The sequence below is a fragment of the Microtus pennsylvanicus genome, chromosome 13 (genome assembly GCF_037038515.1).
Source record: "Microtus pennsylvanicus isolate mMicPen1 chromosome 13, mMicPen1.hap1, whole genome shotgun sequence".
NCBI lineage: Eukaryota > Metazoa > Chordata > Mammalia > Rodentia > Cricetidae > Microtus > Microtus pennsylvanicus.
Genome location: NC_134591.1, coordinates 49799350 through 49820548, shown reverse-complemented (window position 1 = coordinate 49820548; position 21199 = coordinate 49799350). Strand labels below are relative to the sequence as shown.

At 39.0% G+C, this 21199-nt stretch overlaps 1 protein-coding gene across 2 annotated transcripts in view; it reads right to left on the bottom strand.

The window, feature by feature from the left end:
* The window catches only part of Gpbp1l1 (GC-rich promoter binding protein 1 like 1), a 40109-nt gene that overhangs the window by 13649 nt on the left and 5261 nt on the right, over window positions 1-21199 (bottom strand). For both annotated transcript variants that reach the window (XM_075946970.1, XM_075946971.1), the window contains exons 2-5: window positions 9908-10936; window positions 8945-9057; window positions 7340-7469; window positions 6337-6623 (exon numbers count right to left, since the gene is read on the bottom strand). In XM_075946970.1, the coding sequence (XP_075803085.1) occupies window positions 6337-6623; window positions 7340-7469; window positions 8945-9004 (477 nt within the window). In that variant the 5' untranslated portion in view covers window positions 9005-9057; window positions 9908-10936. The remainder of the gene's footprint in view (window positions 1-6336; window positions 6624-7339; window positions 7470-8944; window positions 9058-9907; window positions 10937-21199) is intronic.

Genomic DNA, 21199 nt, shown 5'->3' with positions numbered 1-21199 from the left:
TTTTTCTTTTTCTTTAAGTTTTGTTGAGACGGTTTCTCTGTAGCTTTGAAGCCTGCCCTAGAACTTGCTCTGTAGACCAGGCTGGCCTTGAACTCACAGAGATCCCCATGCCTCTGTCTCCCGAATGCTAGGTTCAAAGACATGCGCCACCACCGCCTGGCTTGTCATGGGATTTCTTTTTTTTTTTTATTTTTCAAGACAGGGTTTCTCCGTAGCTTGGTTCCTGTCCTGGAACTAGCTCTTGTAGACCAGGCTGGCCTCGAACTCACAGAGATCCACCTGCCTCTGCTGGGATTAAAGGCGTGCGCCACCACCGCCTGGCTGTCATGGGATTTCTTATACACACACACACACACACTACAAATATGCACCCTATCTTTCAATAGAGTAAATATGCAAAAGGAGGCATAGAAACAAGAATGTTAGTATTTTCCTCATATTCAAGGAGAGTAACATCGTCAGTGAAATGTGTGCATAGTATTCACTGAAGTTATAAGACTGCACTAGAACAGAAACTATATTCCAGGATTATATAAGGGACACAAAGGCAATTAAAATAGCCCCAGTCCTCACAGGTTCATTCATCATTAAAAAGATAAAACTAATAACCAAGTAAGTATCATTAAAGGTTCTACTATAATAAAAATTCACATTGGGCAAGGACTACTGAAAGGGGCTGGATAAATCCTTAGCAGAGAAATGAGAAGTTCAATTACAGGTGATGACAGTATGATTCCAAGAACTGAAAGCTCAATAAATACATCAAACCAAGTTTAGCTTGGACTTAACTAATTTTATAGAGGATAGAAAGGATTAAACACAATGGTGTCCAGAGTAGAAACTGTTCTAAATCAGGGTCACACCACTATCTCCTGGGCCTATGTTCTTAAATTATATTCTATCTATAGTTCTAAGATACGGTCCCTATTTATGCAGTATCTGTAATCTCATCACATCTATTTAACTTAAATTGTGTGTGTGTGTTTGTACCTGAGTGCAGTGTCTGATGAGGCCAGAAGAGGGCACCAAGTTCTTTGGACTAGAAGCCAATGTGGGTGCTGAGAGTCAAACGTGGGCCCTCTGCAAGAGCACTAAGCACTTTTAAACCTTTAACTACCTATCTAGCACATTGATTGGTTTGTTTCTTTTGTTGTTGTTTTTGGTTTTTTTGAGACAGGGTTTCTCTGTGTAGCCCTGATTGTACTGGAACTCACTCTGTAGACCAGGCTAGCCTTGAACTCTGAAATCTGCCTACCTTTGCCTTTGAAGTGCTAGGATTAGGGGTTTGGGTCACCACCTTGAGACTGACACTGATTGCTTTTTTTATTTTTAAAGCAGTTTAAAAATGAGATTACCCAAGTATAAAATCCCATTATCCCACAATGGAAAGAAATTACTATAAGCAGCCTTCTGACTTCACATGCTGGCCCTGGCACACCACTCACACACACAAAAATAAATAAACAAGCAAAAAGCTCTTTCAACTACCACTCATTAACAAATACATTACTGACTAAACCAGCAATACTTAGTAAGTCTTACCTCTCTACCCAAATCCTTCCTTTCTAAAAATACTAGCTAAACTTAAGGAATCATTTCTTCTCTTTTACTTCCCAGGTGTGCATCTATAAACACTTTCTATAAGTTAAAATTTACATTATCGTTCCTATGGTGAAAGAAGTACAATTATGAACTCATGGATCTAACTATGTTTGATGTAATATAAACTGTTATCTTTAAATAATTTCAAATAAGCATCCCATTTCTGATCAGTAAAAATCTCTTTGCTCTTTTATTTATGTATGTATTTTGTTTTTTTCTGAGACAGGGTTTCTCTGTGTAGCCCTGGCTGTCCTGGAACTCACTCCATAGACCAGACTAGCATTCAACTGAAGAGATCCATCTGTTTCTGTGCCCTAAGTGTTGGGATTAATGGTGTGCACCACCAGGTCCAGTTTTGAATTTTTTTTAAGTTTATTTTTATTATACGTATGCTTGTGTGTCTGTGTTGGCCAGATGCCTTAGATTCTCCTGGAGTTGAACTTATGGGTCATTGTGAATCATTTGATGTGGGTTTTAGAAACTGAACTCAGGTCGTCTCCAAGAGCTTAAATGCTAAGGCCACCCCTCTCCAAACACCTTTTTACATTCTTATCTTGTATGTGAGTGTCTATGTATGTATGTAAGGACATGTGCCACTCAGTGTATGTGCAGTTCCGAAAACAACTTGATAGTCACTTCTCTTCTTTGGCATAGGTCCTAGGCATTGAACTCAGGTAGTCAGGCTTGGTGGCAGAGAACTTTATCCATGGACCCAGCAAACTGGCCCATGAATCTTTTTGACAGACCCTAAGTAGCCTTTAATTCTTTCATATGTAGAATGAAAAAATACTTTATCTTTTAATACACTGTTCACAAATGTATTTCAAGACCACAATCTAGGTACCAGGTTGTCCACTGATATGGGGATTTGATTTGTTTTTATAGGAACAACCAAATTTAAAGACAAATAACTAATAATTTATTGAAATTTCCAATCTTGTTAAAGTTGGGTTCAAGTTTGGGTTTTGTGTTTATTTTAAAGGGTATTTTTGTCTGCATGTATGTCCATGTACCACATGCATGCCTGGTGCCTGTGGAAGCAAGGAAAGTATGTTAGATCTCCTGGAACTACAGTCACAGATGGATGTGAGCTGCCCGGTGAGTGCCGGGAACTGAACAGAGTCCTCAGCAGTAGCTGCCAGTGCTTTCAATTATGGAGCCATCTCTCCAGCTCAAACCTGAAGGCCAGATAGCTTCGATCCTCCTGCAGCAGGAGCCTCTCTATCTTATTATACTCACCTACTTTAGACTATGTATGATATATACAATAGTCTCTGAGTAGCAATGCCAGTACTTCACAGAAAACATTAGAACCTTCAGAAATGTTTTTTCTTCTTTCTTTCTCTCTCTCTCTCTCCCTCTCTCCCTCCCTCCCTCCCTCCCTCCCTCCCTCCCTCCCTCCCTCCCTCCTTCCTTCCTTCCTTCCTTCCTTCCTTCCTTCCTTCCTTTTTTTTCTGAGACAGGATTTCTCTGTAGCTTTGGAGCCTGTCCTGGAACTCACTCTGTAGGCCAAGCTGGCCTCAAACTCATGGAGATCTGCTTCTCTCTGCCTCCCGAGTACTGGGATTAAAGGCATGAGCCACTGCCCAGCTCAGACACGTTTTTCTTATTTTCTCCTCAAAACTAATTATACAGTATCTCCACTTTAGGAACTATAGTTTTTATATGTTGTATTCTGTTAATTCATAGACATACACACATATACATTTATCAAAGACAGTGTGTGCATGCTAGAAAAGTACTCTGTCTTTAATCTAAGTATTACCAGTTCAGGAATCAGCTGGAACCAGGAGAGACCACTCACATATGACAATATGAACTCTATTACTGAGTCCTAACCACAGACACTGACCTCACAGTGAACATTTGTCTTTTGTTGACATCTTTCTGATTGTCTGAAGCTTATTCTCTAGTAATATTGTCATGAAGTTAAGAAACAATATCCCGAGACTTTGGTTTGTTTCTGTCTTTGGTATACACGTGTGCATGCATCCTTGTGTACAGGTTTGAATGTCAGAGGCTGATGTTGGGTTCTCTGTTGCTCTCAAACAGGGTCTCTTTCATTTAACTTGGCACCTATGTTTAAGTTACACTAGCTGGCTAGTCAACCACTGGAGCTGTTTTCCTCACCTATCACCAAACAGAGGGTGCCGCTATGCCTCTTCTGTGGCTTGATGGAAAGCTAAACTGACCTTCTCTTGACTATATACCACCCTCAGCCCTAGCTGTCTCCTCTGCATATCTTTATTAAATACTTATGCAGACCTGTGACCATTTAACAGAGAATACACTTAATAGTGTGTAAAACTGTTGGCTCCTATTTTCTTTCCTTGAGTATTTTCTTTACTAATTTTACTTCTCTGTTGCACAAAGGGCTATTGTCTAAATGTATCTGATTTTCCTTCTTACAAACCAAAATCTTAGATATATAAAAGGTATTTTTCTTTTCTGTTTATGCCTACTACTTGACAATATGGCTCAATTTTTTTCAATTTATAGCCTCAAATTTTATTCTATTTCCAAAAAAACCTTAAATTACACTTTTCAGCATTTAAGCTATTATTTTGCCTTCATTTTCTAAATTGTTTCCTATTATATATGCTCTTAATCTTTTGTCAAACTTGTTTTACTTTCTCTAAATTTTCATGTCTAATTTCATTATTAAAGAAATTCTTTTTTCCTAATTACTGAAAAAATTAGCATTCATTCTTGTTTTTCTCATTTTACGTTGTTTTCTGAAATCTCCATTTTTAATTTTTTGTTGTTGTTGTTTTTGCTTTTTTTCATGCAGGGTTTCTCTGTGTATCTTTGGATTCTGTCCTGGAACTCACTCTGTAGACCAGACTGTCCTCAAACTCACCTGCCTCTGCCTCCCAAGTACTGGGATTAAAGGCATGCACCACCACCGCTGGGTTAAATCTTCCATTTTTTAAAGTATCATTAATTTTTTTTAAGTTCTCGTCTTAAAAAATTTATTTTACGCCGGGCTGTAGTGGCACACACCTTTAATCCCAGCACTCGGGAGGCAGAGGCAGGCTGATCTCTGTGAGTTCGAGGCCAGCCTGGTCTAACAGAGCTAGTTCCAGGACAGGAACCAAAAGCTACAGAGAAACCCTGTCTCAAAAATCAAATAAATAAGTAAATAAATAAATAAATAAAAATAAAAAAAATTTTATTTACTTATGTGTATGTTTCCACCAGCGTAAACGAGCCAGAAGGCATTGAATTATCTATTGTTTCTGTGTAGATCTCTGCTGTCCTGGAAAGCATGCTGTAGATCAGATTGGCCTTAAACTCAGAGATCTGCCTTCCTCTGCCTCCTGGGTGCTGGGATTAAAGGAGTGTATCACCATGCCCAGTAGATGAATACTTTGCCTGCATATATATGGTTACCTTGTGTCCAAGAAAGTCATAGAGGGTACTTATCTCCTGAACTAGGGGTTAGGATAAATTTGAGCCACCATGTAGGTGCTAAACCTAGATCTTCTGTGAGAGCAAGTTTTCTTTTTTTTCTTCTGGTTTTTTGAGACAGGGTTTTTCTTTGTAGTCCTGGCTGTCCAGGAACTCATTCTGTAGACTAGTCTGGTCTTGAATTCAGAGATCCGACTGTTTCTGACTCCTAAGTGCTGGGATTAAAGGTGGACACCACAACATCTGGCTTTAGTTTCTTTAATGCCTACCTCTAACTCTTTATTTTTTAATTTATTTGATTTTTTACCTCTAACCTTTTATCTAAACTTCATCTATTATTTCAGTCTGTGTGCAATTATATTGCCAACAGTTGTTCTCAGTAGGAGCTTTGTTCTAGAACAGAATACTAGGGATTTTATGTAGATCAGGCAGGCCTCTAAATCGTAGAGATTTGCTTGCCTCTGCCTTCTAGTGTTGGGATCAGAGGCTTGTGTCACTATGCCTGGTTTGTATTTTAATCCCCACCCACCCACTCAAAATGGTGTAAATTATTGAATAAAGATGACAGTGATAATATGCTAAAAAGGTAATATACTGGACATATTTGCTTAAATCTGATCTATTTTTAAAGTTCTTAGAAGGGAACCAGAAAGGAAACTCAGTGGGTAAAGATACTTGGCTGCTGTTGAGTTCAATCCCTGGATCTCAAGCGAAGATAGAAGAACTCTATAAATTTGTACTATTGCATGCATGCCCACACACATACATCATAGGATCACATGAAAATATATCAATTTTAAAGAATGCTCTTGTGACTAACCAATATGGCTCTGTAGCTAAGGGTGCCTGTCATCAAGCCCAATGACTTAGTTCAATCCCCAGGATCTACACAGTGGAAAAATCAGCTCTTCCAAGCTGTCCTCTGACCTCAATACATGTATGTGCACGGCATATGTGCATTTATACATCTATAACAAATAAATGGAATAAATAAAATTAACATATAGTCTTAGCATCAAATTTCACTGACTATAATTAACGGCCAAAATATAATTACTTTACAAAATAAAGAACAAAATTCACAGAAAAACAAACATTTATGATAAAGACATAATAAACAGAAATAAATTCAAATGGGTCCTGTGGTGATGGCAACAACGCACACCTTCAATCCCAAAACTCTGGAGGCAGAGGCAGATGAATCTCTGTGAGTTTAAAGTCAGCCTGGTCTACTAAGTAAGACCCTGACAAAAGAAAATAGAGTCCTATATTTTTACAAGACATTATTTGTTTTTAACTATGCATTAAAAGCTTCATACTTACAAAGTCTTCTTCTTCGAACTGCAACTTTTCTATCTTATCCTCTTTTTTTTCTTCCCTAATCTCTGTTGGTGGTTTTTCTTGAAAGGTGCAGCCTTTCCGGGAGTGGAAGCTACCATTCCAGTGTCGATGGTTTCCTGTGCTACCTCCACTCCGTTGGCTCATGCCATCATGACCTCGGGAAGAGCCATGCCAACCAGATGGATTCCCTGTGTTTCCAGCATATGTTCCCTTAGAGACACCAGAGTCCACAGAATCATGGCGGAATAGAGAGGGTTGGTGCCAAGAATCTAAAATAGCAAGGAAAAGTAAGGTATTAGTTGTCTTGTTTCTTATAAATTCAGAAATAACTTGGCCAGATGCTTCCTGCTTTGGTCAAAGTTACTTTCAAAAGGCCTTCAGGAAACCTCTTAAATACCTTTTGATAGGGCAGAAACTTAGGTAGGTGGGAAAGACAGAGCTGGATGCTGGGAAAAAGAGCAGAGTCAGGCAGATGCCATGATTCTCCTGTCCAAGACGGACGCTGGTTAGACTCATGCTGATAAGCCACAGTTAAGTGGCGATACACATTAATGGAAATGGGTTAATCAGGGCTGGAGAGATGGCTCAGAGGTTAAGAGCATTGCCTGCTCTTCCAAAGGTCCTGAGTTCAATTCCTAGCAACCACATGGTGGCTCACAACCATCTGTAAAGAGGTCTGGCGCCCTCTTCTGGCCTTCAGGCAAAACAGACAGAATATTGTATACATAATAAATATAAAAAAAGGGAATTTAAAAAAAAAAAAAAAGAAATGGGTTAATCAAGATGTGAGAGTTAGCCAATGAGAGGCTAGAGTTAATGGGCCAGTTTCTGTGTGATTATTTCAGGAGGAGCCCACTGCTCGTCCTACAACATCACAGAGATCCACTTGCCTCTGTCCCTTGATTGTCTGGATTACCAGGGATTACCATGCCTGGTTCTAAGCAGTAGTTTAAATATATGGTCACAACAGCTGGAAATGACTCACCTCCTGTAGTACGTAGAGGTCCATTGTTAAAAAAACCATCAGAAGAATTATGTCGACGACGGCTTACTCCAAATCTACCTTCTCCACGGGATAGGTGCTCTCCGTGTTTGTCAAAGGTGGCTATAGATGACTAACATAAAAGATAGAGAGGCAAAGACTTAGTTTCTTTCAGTATCTTATTGGGTTCTAAATCAGGGGTTCAAAAACAAAAAAACCGTTGTGGTAGTACAGTATCATCGCTAAGAAGACCGTGAGGTGACTGCCACAAGTTTCAGCTCAGCTATACAGGAAAACCTTGACTCAAAAGTAAACAAATAAACAAAAGCTAATATTATAGATGTGAGCCATTATAACCAGTTTATTACAATTTCTGTTTTTGAGTCAGGGCCTCATTCTCTAATTCCAGAGGCCTAGAATATACTATGTAGCCCAGGTTCACATCAGACTTGTGGCAATCCTCCTACTTTAACTTCTAGAGTACTGGATTATAGTCATGATCTACCATTCCTGTATTACCATGGTCTTAAAAACTTATTTCTAAACATTACCTCATATTTATAGCAATTCTATAATTTTAGTATCAGTTTCATTTTATTTATACATGAGGAAAAAAAATCAAGCAGATTAAGTCTTTGAATATACACAAAAGAAAGAAGCTTTTGAAAGATCACAGATTAACTTTAGTATTCGTATTCCAAGAGCACCTACTTTATTTACCAAAGCAAGGACTCTCAGTCACACTCGCCTAAGAGATCCTGTTTCCATCTCCCCAGTACTGGGATTAACACTAGAATCACTGGAGGTTGCTATCCTGCCCAGGCTTTAAATTGAGTGCTGAGGATCCCATGCTTGTGCACCACTCTATAGACTGAGCTTTCTCCCTAGCTTCCTATATATCCTCCACCTGTGACAGTGATGGTGGACTGAAATTGTCAGCTTCACTAGGATATGGGATGTCTAAAAAAAGCCTATCTTGAATATAATTAAGAGTGTTTTCCAGAGGAGCGTTAGTGAACTGAGCTGGAAAGAGCCTCCCTGAGTTGTTGGTATTATGTAATGTGAGGAAAAGACAGATGAGCAAAGCACTCACCGTCCAGCATTTCACCCTATTTAAACAGGGACCTTTTTGGTTTTTTGCCCTGCTACCAGTAAGGGAGAGATTCTATTTCTTAGCCTTTAAATACAGACTTGCTTCAGCCATGTTTCAAAGACCTTTGAGGGCACTTGCACATATGTTTACACACACATTTGGAAAAAAAAGAGGTATTGGCTTTAAGGTAGACATTGATGTGAATAACGCAAATAATGCATAATTACTCAAACTCAAGTTTTTTATTTTTTTTAGATTTTACAAGTGTGTCTTGCCCAAATGTATGTATCTAAGTATACCACATGCACATTAGGTGCCCAAAAAGATTAGAAGAGGGAATGAGATCCCTTATGGATGGTTGAGCCACTGTATGGGTTTTGGGTGTGAAATCCAGGTCCCTTCAAAATAAAACAAGAACAGCAATACAGCCTGAACCTGAAACAGAAGTCACAAACCAGTCAGGATGAAAAGAACTGGTATATTTGGGTAGTTACTGCAGGAATGGAAGACAGTACCTTAGCTGACTGTGGCGTTGAGAAATTTAGCCAAGCAGGAACAAAGTCATGCTGCGCCATTTAGGTCCAGTGTCTTTTCAGCAAGATGAGGCATCCAACCTCATGGCCAGGATCTAAAAAGAGACAACACAAATCACTCAAGTATGACATAGAGTCTGTGATTAATCTACAATCTTCCTTTAGAAGACTGAACCCCTGAATTTATCTACAGATTACTTCCAAGATTCCAAATCTCAAGAATTCTAAGAAAAGCAGTGTTTTATATGACTATGAAAACACACACGAGATGAAAACATGAAGGGTTATATGAAGGAAGCAAATGTGTTCTTGAGTTTTAATACCTTTTTAAAAAAATTACAGTAGAAGCTGGGCCTGGTGGTGTACCCCTTTAATCCCAGCATTTGGGAGGCAGAGGCAGGTGGATCTTTGTGAGTTCAAGGCCAACTGGTCTACAAAGCAGGTTGCAGGACAATCAAGACTGCTACACAGAGAAACCCTGCCATGAAAAAAACCCAACCCCTGCCAAAACAAACAATAACAACAGCAACAACAACAAAACAAACAAATAGATACCTATAGAACATTGGTTCTCAACCTGTGTGTTGCAACCCCTATGGGGGAGGACCATTCATGAAGGTTGTATATCAGATATCTGTCATATGAGATATTTTACATTATGATTCCTAACAACCAAAATTAGTTATGAAGCAGCAAAGAAAATAAGTTATGGTTGGGGGCACTGTATTAAAGGGTTATTAGGAAGACTGAGAACCACTGTTCCAGAAGCTCAAGCACTTTTCCGTTTACCTGACAGACATTTCTTCACACACCAACTTAGAGATTCACTGATGTACCCAAATCACCGATATTCTCCAAAATTAAATACTTCATAGTATAACACATATTTTTCATGGCATATACTCCATGTTATGTTTTTCCTAAAGACAAATGGATGATACTTACCCTCAGAGTGTCACCTCTGTGGTCCTGTTTCCAAAGCTGCCGGCTGTGTCCCCCACGAGGTTGTCTTGTAGAAAGGGTGCTGAAGTAGCCTGGCCAGCGGCACGCCTTGTGACGAAGCACAAAGAAGCCCAGCTCTGTGCGGCTCACTCTCTAACCTCTCAATTACTCATCCTCAACTACCTAGTTCCTGACGTTTCCAAAGGGGGAAGGGGAAGGGGAAGGGGGAAGGGGAACATAAAAAAGTTATTTGTTACATTTAAAAAAGGGGGGAAAGGGGGAAAAGCTATGTCTACGTTCACCTCATTCAACTTCCCTGAGTAATGGCACTATGATGTTGCTTAAAAGGGCAAAACTTGGACATTTGCACAGTGAGTGCAAATACTGTTCATAACAAGGTCATAACTAGAAAGACAGGTGGTCTCAAGTGTGTGCAAGAAATGTCATCAAGGTGATAGATCAAAAATGTAATAGTAAAGCAGTATAAGAGATCTTCTGAACAATCAATTCCAATGGCACAATATCCACGACAAAAGCCTTTAAAACACAAATCTTATCTGCTTAAAACAGTGTGCGGATATATTCTTTCTTTTATCTGTCTTAGACTTCAAAATCTAAAGATATAAGAAATCTTGTTTTGGTGGGGTTTTTGTTTAGTTGATTTTTGAAAGGAATCAGACAGAAACTTGATTTATCTTTCCTGCCACTGAATAGCAGCTTGTTTCAAGGCAAATTTCTTGGTATAAAGCTACTAAATATGTATCCTACTTCTTTGGTCTTTACTATATATAAATTCAAAGCAAAATTGTAAGTAGAAAAGATAAAGGTCAAGGAGAAAGAGAATTTCAAAATGGGGGTTTCTTCTTATCAATTTTCTGTATTTCACTTGTATTCCTCCTTCCCAAAAACTGAACTGAGCTTCCAAAAGTGATACGAAGAATCTTCTATTGCTTTATTGAAGAAATCACTTTTTAATTTGGGTCCATCTCCATTATTACTCAATCATTAAAAAGGCCACTTGAGTCTACCAATCTATAAATGAGAAACAAAACAAAACACATAATTAGAAGAGGCAAAACCAGTCACATCTCACTGCAGTGAATATATCAAACCATAATCTCAACAGTAAAATCCTTAAATTCAACTTAGATACTAATTTGTCACGGCCTAAAATGTGGCTACAAGCCTTCTTGTTGTTGAGACAAGGAATTACTATACTGCTCAGGTTTCCCCTGACCTCAGCAGCCTCCTGTATCAGTCTTCTAAGCACCCAGACTACAGGCATGTCCCACCACACCTAATCTTTGTTAAGTCCTTTAAAGATTTTATGTGTCCTTAACATAGATTTTTTTTTTAAAAATACAACCATTTCTCCAAGAAGCCATCAAAGGTAATTCAGAAATGCCAATTACTGATTCTTCTCATATCTATATTTTCAGCTTACCTAATTGGTCAAAAGCATATACAGTGTATAGAAATACTACCTACCACATCACTATCTAATTATCAAGTATTATTCAAAGGTAGATCATTAAGAAAAACTATTTGCCTTATATATTTACATTGTACATATTTTAGATAATTATCAATTTAGAGACAAATAAAATCTCTTCTGATCTAAATTGATATGTACTAAGAAACTGCAAATATTTCTTTGCCAATTCCCAATGTTCTTCCAGGGGCTATAAACATCTTTGACAGAAGAACTTTGGTATCTTTGGGGAAATTCTAGTAGGCCGACAGATCCTAGGCATTATTGCGTTAAGTTCATGGAATGCAAAATACCAAGTCCAAGAGGTATTGAATCACTGTTTCTCAGGCTGAGTGCTGAATAAAAACATTTACTCAGTCTCTATTCTCTTTGTGTGCTTCTAGTATTTAAGTATTAAAAACAAGTATATACAAAGCTTAAGTAAAAGATATATGCCCTTCACCTATATTCCTTGAAAGTTTGTGGAACTGTGATAAAAAAATTTACTATATTGTTGGGCATGGTGGTGTACACTATGAATATCAACACCTGGGAGGCAGATGGATCTCTGTGAGGTGCAGGCCAGGTACAGTTATGTAATAGAACCTTGTCTGTCTGTGGAACAATATTTTTGTACACTGTGAAGATGTATTTGCCAGGGCTCCTTCTGATAAAGAGCTGAATGGCCAATAGCTAAGCAGGAAAAAGTTAGGTGGGAATTCCAGACAGAGAGAACAAGAGAAGATGAATCTAGGCATGGGATAGATGCCAAAGGATAAAGAAACAGGAGGTGCAAGATGGAAGAGAGGTAAAAAGCCATGAGACTATAAATGGTTTAATTTAAGTTATAAGAGCTAATTGAGACAAGCCTACACTATAGGCCAAACCTTCATAATTAATAATAAAGCTTTGTATCATGATTTGGGGGCTGGTGGTACAAGAAAATCCGCCTACTCTATCTCAAAAACAAACAAACAACAATTACTGAGCCAGGTGGTGGCAGCCGCAGCACATGCTCTTAATTAAAACACTTAGGAAGAAGAGGCAGTCCAGAGTACCAGGACAGACAGGTCCTCTCAAAAAACCATCTCTCCAGCCCCCGGGGTTTTTGGTTTTTCAAGACAAGGTTTCTTTGTGTAGACCTGTCTACACAAAGTTAAACCTTCCCTTTTTATTTTGACAATACCTGATAATTGTTTTATTGTACATAGTTTTATTGTGTTAAGAGTTAAAACCTTTCTTTTTAATTTAGAGAAAAAGGAGGAAATGTGGAATAATCTTTTTGTACACTGTGAAGATGTGTCTTAGCCAAGGCACCTTCTGATTGGTTCAATAAAGAGCTGAATGGCCAATAATTAGTCAGAAAGAGGTTATGCAGGACTTCTTGACAGAGAGGGAGAAGAGAGGAGATGAATCTAGGCATGGCAGAGATGCCAGAGGACATGAAGAGGGAGAAGGAAGTGCAAGATGGAAGAGAGGTAAAAAGCCACAAGGCAAAACGCAGATTAATATATATGGGTTAATTTAAGTTATAAGACTAGTGGGGCAAGCATAAGCTACAGGCCAAGCTTTCATAATTTATAAGTCTACATCTCTCTCTTTCTCTGGTGAGTAGGCTCTCTCCCCAATCCATCTCCAGGCCTGGAAGAGAGGAGAATGAAGTAAGGCAGTGGTGGTGCATGCCTTTAATCCCAGCACTCAGGAGGCAGAGGCTGGTGGATTTCTGTGAGTTCGAGGCCAACTTAGTCTAGGGCTGTTACACAGAGAAACCCGATCTCGAAAAAAGAAAGAAAGAAAGAAAGAACGAGAAAGGCCAAGACAGTAAAAGGTTCTTGTTGCAAAGTTCAAGCCACTTTCCCCAATGTTGATATGCCTAAGTTTCTAAGTCCCATTTTCTGGCCACAATCAAGTTTATATTGTGACCACACAACACTGCGAAAGAAAAATCAAAAACTGGCCTTTTGTTTGTCTGTTGGGTTTGTTTTCTGGCTTGATATCACTTTCCCCTAAATAATTTTCAGGTTCTGAATAAGACAGCTCAGTGGGGAGTCCACAGGTAGTTTAACATCACTGGAATGTTTAGTGACTTCAATAACTCTGAGAAAGGGAAAGAAAAATTCAGACATCTCTGTGGTCTTTTATATTTACCTTTATGTGGTCTTTTATATTTTTACCTTTAAAATTAAGATCAGAAATGATAGATTATGAAGATGAGTTCTGAAAATAATGGATCTGTGTTTAAGGAAAGAAAACTTTTTAAAAAACTATTTATTTATTTATTATGTATACAATATTCTGTCTGTGTGTATGCCTGAAGGCCAGAAGAGGCGCCAGACCACTTTACAGATGGTTGTGAGCCACCATGTGGTTGCTGGGAATTGAACTCAGGACCTGTGGAAGAGCAGGCAATGCTCTTAACCATCTCTCCAGCTCCCAAGGAAAGAAAACTTTTAAGAGTTTTCTAGGCTATACTGTCTTTACAAGTTCACATAGAAACCATGAACAGGGTTTCTAAAAACCTCAGAGTAACAATTCAGAAGTTTGGGGATGGGCAGGCAGAAATGAGGCCCTCCCTACTGCACACATATGTGCATGTACATACAAATAAATTAGGTGGTATGGGCAAAGTACAGGGGTCACTGTTAGTGGTTGGTGCTGAATGACTTCACTGAGTTTCCCCCGACAAATTTGGGTCAGTATACCTTCCATGTACCAGGATTCAGTATTACATGTTTCCTTTTTTTAATTATTTATTTTATGTGCATTGGTATTTTGCTTGCATGTGTATCTGTGTGAGGGTGTCAGATCTTTGAGTAAAGCAGTTGTTAGCTGCCACGTGTGTGCTGGCAACTGAACCCAGGTCCCTGGTAGAACAGTCTTAATTGCTGAGCCATCTCTCTAGTGCCCCCCCTCCCCGTCTGTTTTAAATATTCTTTCCAGGAGAGAATTGGAACATTTCAGTTCACCAGGCACTCACTGCAGAATAAACACGAATATGGTAGAGACTTAGCAACAACTCACAGGAAACAAGTAAAATCCTTACATTTGTAAGATTTCAGAGGTAGAGAATCTTTGTTTTTTTAGATAGGGTCTATATTTAGTCCCGGGATTAAAAGCATATTCTGCCTTACCTTGCCTAGAGGTGGGGAAGGGGCGTGTAAAGGGAAATGATCTTAGAGTTTAGCAGATTAGTGAGAATACAAATAAGACACAGTAATTTAGACGTGAGGCAGTTAATAAAAAGCAGTAATTTAAGAAGTTAATCCTATTGTCCCACCCTACCTTGGGACAGTCACCTACTAGAAACTTAGAGAAGCTATAAGTATATATGAAATAGTAACAACAACAACAAAAAAAAACTGGCATGCTAATATGTCCTTATAAACCTAGGACTGGGGCTGCTAGAGGCAAAGCACACCCTCCGCTCCTCATGGGGTGTCGGGGAGGCAACTGACCTACCAGAGTAGCCTGTTTGGCCAGTTCCAAATTAGTGAGAGACTCTTTTCTTAAAAAAAAAAAAAAAAAAAAAAAAAAGAGGAAGGGAGAAAGGCAAAGGGAGAAGAAAGAGCAAAAAACGAGAAGGGGTTCCTTAGTGCCTGAGGAACAACATCCAAAGTTGTGCTCTGACCTTAGCACATACAAAGTTATGTGTGTGTAAGCCCCCCTCCAAAAAGCACCAGCGCAAGGCTAGGGAGTGATGTGGGAGTCTGCTGTTTTGTGATTTCATTGGTTAAATAAAGAGACTGCCTTGGCCCTTTAAGAGGACAGAAAATTAGGTAGGCGGAGAAGACTGAACAGAATGCTGGTTCTCCTACCGGACACAGACGCAGGTTAAGATCTTCCCTGGTAAGACACCTCGTGGTGTTACAGGGATATTAGAAATGGGTTAGATCAATATGTAAGAGCTAGCCAATAAGAGGCTGGAACTAATGGGCCAGGCAGTGTTTAAAAGAATACAGTTTCTGTGTAATTATTTCGGGGCATAAGCTAGCCATGCGGGCGGCCGGGTGCTGGGGATGCAGCCTCGCTGCTATTACTACAACAAGGGAGTGTTGTTAATGAACATAACTCTACATATTAAACAAATGTTCCTCAAATAATCTGCATTTGTAGTATATGTATACAATTACAGCAAGAACATCAGAAGTAAGGCCAAGCTGGGTTACAGTATGAGAACTTAACTCAAAATCAATATAAGGGCTGATGACATGATTCAGCCTATAAAGGTACTTGATGTTGGACAATACATATATAAGCCTGATGATTGATCCGAGTTTAATACTGTGAACCCATTTAAAGGAAGAAAAAGCACATCAACGCCAGGTATTTCATCACCTCTATAGAATTAATATGGCATGTGTGCCACCTCTTCCAACAATCACATACGCAGTAATGAAATTAAATTTTAAAAAAGAGCTGGGCATGGTGGCACATGGGCCTTAGATCCCGGCACTTGGGAGGCAGAGGCAGGCAGATCTGAGTTCCAGACCAGCCTGGACTACACAGTGAAATCTAGAATAGCCAGAGCTACAGACTGAGACCCTTCCTGTTTTAAAAAACAGAAACCATAATAATATAATAACCATCATTACCTTTTAAAAATGAAAATAAAACCCATTTTTCCCAAATGCAATCTAGAAACACAATGCCTCATACTTTAAAACATCCTTCACTTAGGCCAGGTAGTGGTGGCCTGCACCTTTAACCCCATCCTTTGTATAATGTGCATTATACAGAATTGAAAAGGGGTATATTTTTAAGTCTCAGCTAAACTAACCTGTTGAACAGCTAACTGAACTGTTTTAACTCTACAATATAGCACTTCCTCTACAGCTCTTCTCACCTCTCTCATTTTAAAATAAGATGTAGAACACAGCTTGTATGTGATCCTTTAGCAGCACATACACTAAAAATGGAATGAACTATTTAATTTTAAGACAGGTTCTCACTGGGATTACTTGGCTGATCTGAAACTTGATATGTAGACCAGGCTGGCCTGGAACTCAGATACTCAGCTGCCTCTGTCTCTTTAGTACTATGGTTAACAGTATGAGCCACCACGCTCAACTATTTAATTTTATCTGGTCTTCCATTTATCCCAAGCACAAAACAAACAAACAAAAACAACAACAAAAACCCCACTAGTTGGCACACTGTAGATACTAAAGAAAGATTTGCTGAATAACTGTATAAATCACTGAAGATACTAATACCAACTTTACAAAGCAATGTCACATTGGTTTTCAACCAGGTGTTATGTCCCCCACAGTGATGCAGACTGTCAGACTGGAAGCTACCTTCTGCTGTTTGTGGACATAAAACAGCGTCCTTCTATGAGGTCTTAATGTGCATCCCTAGACTATGCGTTCACTGCATTCACTATGTTTATTTTGTTTTAGAATGTACTTTACTTTTTTTGAGTCAGTCTTACTATGTTGTCTAGGCTGGCTTTGAACTCCTGGGTTCAAGTCATCACCCTGCTTTGGTCTCCTTACTTGATGGAATAAAGAAGTGCATACTACCATTCCTATTTTTACTTACGTATTTTTTGATTATGCGTCTTGGGTATGGGTTTGTGTATGTGTGTCTGTTGAGGCCTAAGTAGGGTGTCAAATCCGCTGAACTGAGGTTACAGACAGCTGTGAGTTGTCTGACACAGGCACAGGAAACCAAGCTCAAAATTTCAATATGTGCTCTTAATCAGTGAGCAATCTCTGCACCTCCTCTAAGTTCTGCTTTTGTTAATTTATTTATTTATATATTTTATGTATATTAAGTGCTGTCTGCATGCACGACTGCACACCGAAAGAGAGCAGCGGATCTCATTATAAATAGTTTGAGATGTCATCTGGTTGCTGGCAAGTGAACTCAGGACCTCTCTTAACCACTGAGACATCTTTCCAGGCTCTTGCTTTGTTCTAAATACTCCTTTGCTCTAAAATATTTGTTCTTAGCATTTGACACAGAGCTAAAATATATACTGATTCTAATGATCAGAGTTGCAAATACTCTCTATCCTCTCATTACACTATGCCCCTTAATGAAATATACTTTAGTCAAAAACCTTTAGCCAAAGTTGTATATCATTTCCTTTAAGATACGTATTTCCAGGGCTGGAGAGATGGCTCAGAGGTTAAGAGCATTGCCTGCTCTTCCAAAAGTCCTGAGTTCAATTCCCAGCAACCACATGGTGGCTCACAACCATTTGTAATGGGGTCTGGTGCCCTCTTATGGCCTGCAGGCATACACGCAGACAGACTATTGTATACATAATAAATAAATAAAAATTAAAAAAAAAGAATCATTCAGTTAGTATTTTGAAAAGATATGTATTTCCATGTCTTATTTCTTGGTTTTTATTTTTTGAGAGTCTCGTTATGGCTATGGCTCACCTGGAATTTATAATGAAGACCAGGCTAGCCTCAAACTCATGGGTGTTGCTACTGCTTCTGTCTCCTTTGTAATGGAATTCCAGAACAGCACCATCTATAAATATGTTACAGTGTTTTGAATGGAAACATCCCCTAGAGGTTCATGTATTTGAACATTTGGCCCCCAGTTGGCAGTGCTATTTGGAAATTAAGGAACCTTCAGGAGGTAGAATCTTGCTGGAAGTTATGTACTGGTGCAGTGGGGTAAGAGGGTAGAGGTATGAGCTTTGAAATATTATAGACTGCCCTTGCTTCCAGTGTGTGGATGAAAATGTAACTTACCTACCATGCCTTCTCCATTGTTAGGAACCATAAACCAAACAATTCTTCTGTAAGGTGCTTTTTGTGAATATGGTTTTTCGAGACAGGGTTTCTCTGTGTAACAGTTCTAGCTGTCCTAGAACTCTGTAGACCAGTCTGGCTTCGAACTCATAGATTCACCTGCCTCTGTCTCCCAAGCATTGGGATCAAAGGTACATATCACCACCACCTGGCCTCTATGTTGCTTTTGATTTTGGTATTTTATCATTAACAACAAAAAAGTCTAATACAGAGAGAAAAGTTGAAGGAGAAGGTAACGAAGAGACAAATATTGCATACTTTCACTCATACGGGGAACCTACATTTAAACACAGAGGTCATGCTGGGCAGTGGTAGGCAGATCTGTGAGTTTGAGGCCAGCCTGTGCTACAAGAGCTAGATCCAGGACATGCTCCAAAGTTACAGAGAAACCCTGTCTTGAAAAACAAAAAACAAACAAACAAACAAAAAAAACCACCACAGAGGTCATAAAAGAAAAAGAGAAATAAATAAATAAAAGAAAAAGAGGACTTTTTGGGAAGGGATGATTAGTCGGCGGGGATAAAGGAGGATAATAAGGCCAAATATAACCAAAGTACAATGATAAACATGAAAACGTCATCATGCTTTAAAAAAATGAACAGCTGGGCAGTGCTGGCCCTTGTCTTTAATCCCAGCCCTTGGAGGCAGAGGCAGGTATACACAGAAACCATGTCTCAAAACAACTAAAAACTAAATCTAAAATCAAACACTTCCAAATAAGAATGACATACTTAAATAAAACAAAGATAAGAAAATTTCTACCAGAGCCAAGAATACAAAACAAAGAAGCATATATTTATTACCAGATGCAATCTGACCATTACTTCTGGCTTTTAAGATTCTGATAATTAAGGGGCCTATATTTATGCAGGATTATGAAACTTTTTTTGATGGCAGCTGCTATTTTTAAATTATTCTATTTTTATTTATGTGTGTGAGTGTGTGTATGTGTACTATGTGGGTGTGTGGTGTCTATGGAGGTCAGCAGACAATTCCAAGTCACCATATGGATGCTGGGAACCAAACCTGGGTCCTGGGCAAATGCAACAAGTGTTCTTAAGAGCTGAGTCCCAGCCCTGCTTGTTTTAGTCCAAGCTGGCCTCAATCTAACTGAGAAATGTGTGTCAGAGGAAGATGTGAGCTCTATCCTGCTCATCCCTGTGAGTTAGGAACCTATCACGCTGTTTATGAAATTTTAAGATTATTCAAATTTCTTTTTACAATATTAGAAAATGAACCCAGGATCAGGAACTCTAATAATATGCTAAATTCCCAACATTTAAATATTACAACTCCAATTTGTTGTTGTTGTACACAGAGAAACCCTGCCTTGAAAAACAAAAAACAAAGAATTTCATCTCAAGAAGAGATGTAGCTCAGTTCACAGAGTGCTTGTCTATTATTTACAAAGCCCTGAGACTGGAAAAGACTGTGAGTTACCACATGGATGCTGGGTATTGAAAACTGGGTCCTCTTCAAAAGCAGTAAGTGTTCTTAATTTCTGAGTCAACTCTCCACCCCCTCATAGGCTTTTTATGTGCAGTAAGATTTGGGTGCAAAGCCAGGAAGATGGCTCAGAAGGCAAACCCAACAGTCTGAGTTCCATCCCTGGACCCATATACTGGAAGGAAAGAACTAACTCTCAAAAAGTTGTCCTCAAGCCGGGCGGTGGTGGCGCATGGCTTTAATCCAAGCAATGAGGAGGCGGAGACACGTGGATCTCTGTGACGGGTCTACAGCGTGAGCTCCAAGACAGGCTTCCAAAGTGACAGAGAAAACTTGTCCCAAAAAAACAAAACAAAAAAGGAAAAAAAAAAAGTTGTTCTCTTGCCTCAATATGTGCCAAAGCATGCATATGCTCATACAAATATAAAAAAGAATTTTAAAAGTCCAATTTGCAAGGTTTAATGGAGCATGCCTTTAATAGCAGCACTTGGGAGGCAGAGGCAGGTGGATCTCTATGAGTTTGAGGCCAGCCTGGAACCTACAGATCCCAAAAAAAGTAAATGAAAATTTAAACCTTTAAGTACAAATAAGGGATTTCAAGCCAAATTTAAAGTACAGTCAACCTCAGGAGGAAAAAAAAAATTACAGCCAATCTTAATCAGTTTTTTTTTTCATTCCAGTGATTTGGCCTTTATAGTCCCCCCCCCCCCACTCTCCCCAGACAGGGTTTCTCTATGAACAGTCCTGGCATTAACTCTATAGACCAGGCTGGCCTTGAAAATAAAACAAAGTAAATGAGGCTGGCTGTTCACAGAAAAGTAAATTTAATGAGCAGTTTAAAATTAAATTTCTTTAAGAAAGACCACTGAAGGCTGAGCAGTGTTGGCGCACGCCTTTAATCCCAACACCTGGGAGGGAGATACAGTCAGATCTCTGTGAATCTGAGGCCAGCCTGGTCTTCTGAGTTCCAGAACAGGACAGGACAGGCTCCAAAGGCTAGAGAAACCTTGTCTCAACAAAACAAAACCAACCCCCCCCCCAAAAAAACACAAAAAAACAAAAACAAAAACCCAATCAACAACCAAAAAGACTACTGGTGTAATCTATTTACAGTGTGTCTGATCCCCAGAACTGCTACCACTACACTCCCTCATCCCAACTCCCCCAAAACAGAAAGAAAAAGGATGTTGTGATCTTGTACTTCTGTACAACAGCTGGCAAACTCTAAAGTTCTCTGGTTGTGGAATAATGCTTTATGACCTGCCACCAGCGCACTAAAACTAGCACTAACAGTGCGCCTCTAGTGTCTGTTCTGCTGAAAAATTAAGTTTGCCAAACAAATCAGAAAAGGGCTGATTGATTGCTTTAGTAAAGGAAAATAAAGTAATATCATTCCCTTTCTATATCTTTTAATGTATTTGAAGTCATCCATAAAACTCAATTTATATTACAATAGGTAATGAACCTTACAATTAAAGAAGTTCAGCGTTTCTTATAGAACTCCCTGCTTTTTTTTTTTTGTTTTGATTTTTCGAGACAGGGTTTCTCTATGTGACAATCCTAGTTGTCTTGAACTTGCTTTGTAGACCAGGTTGGTCTTGAACT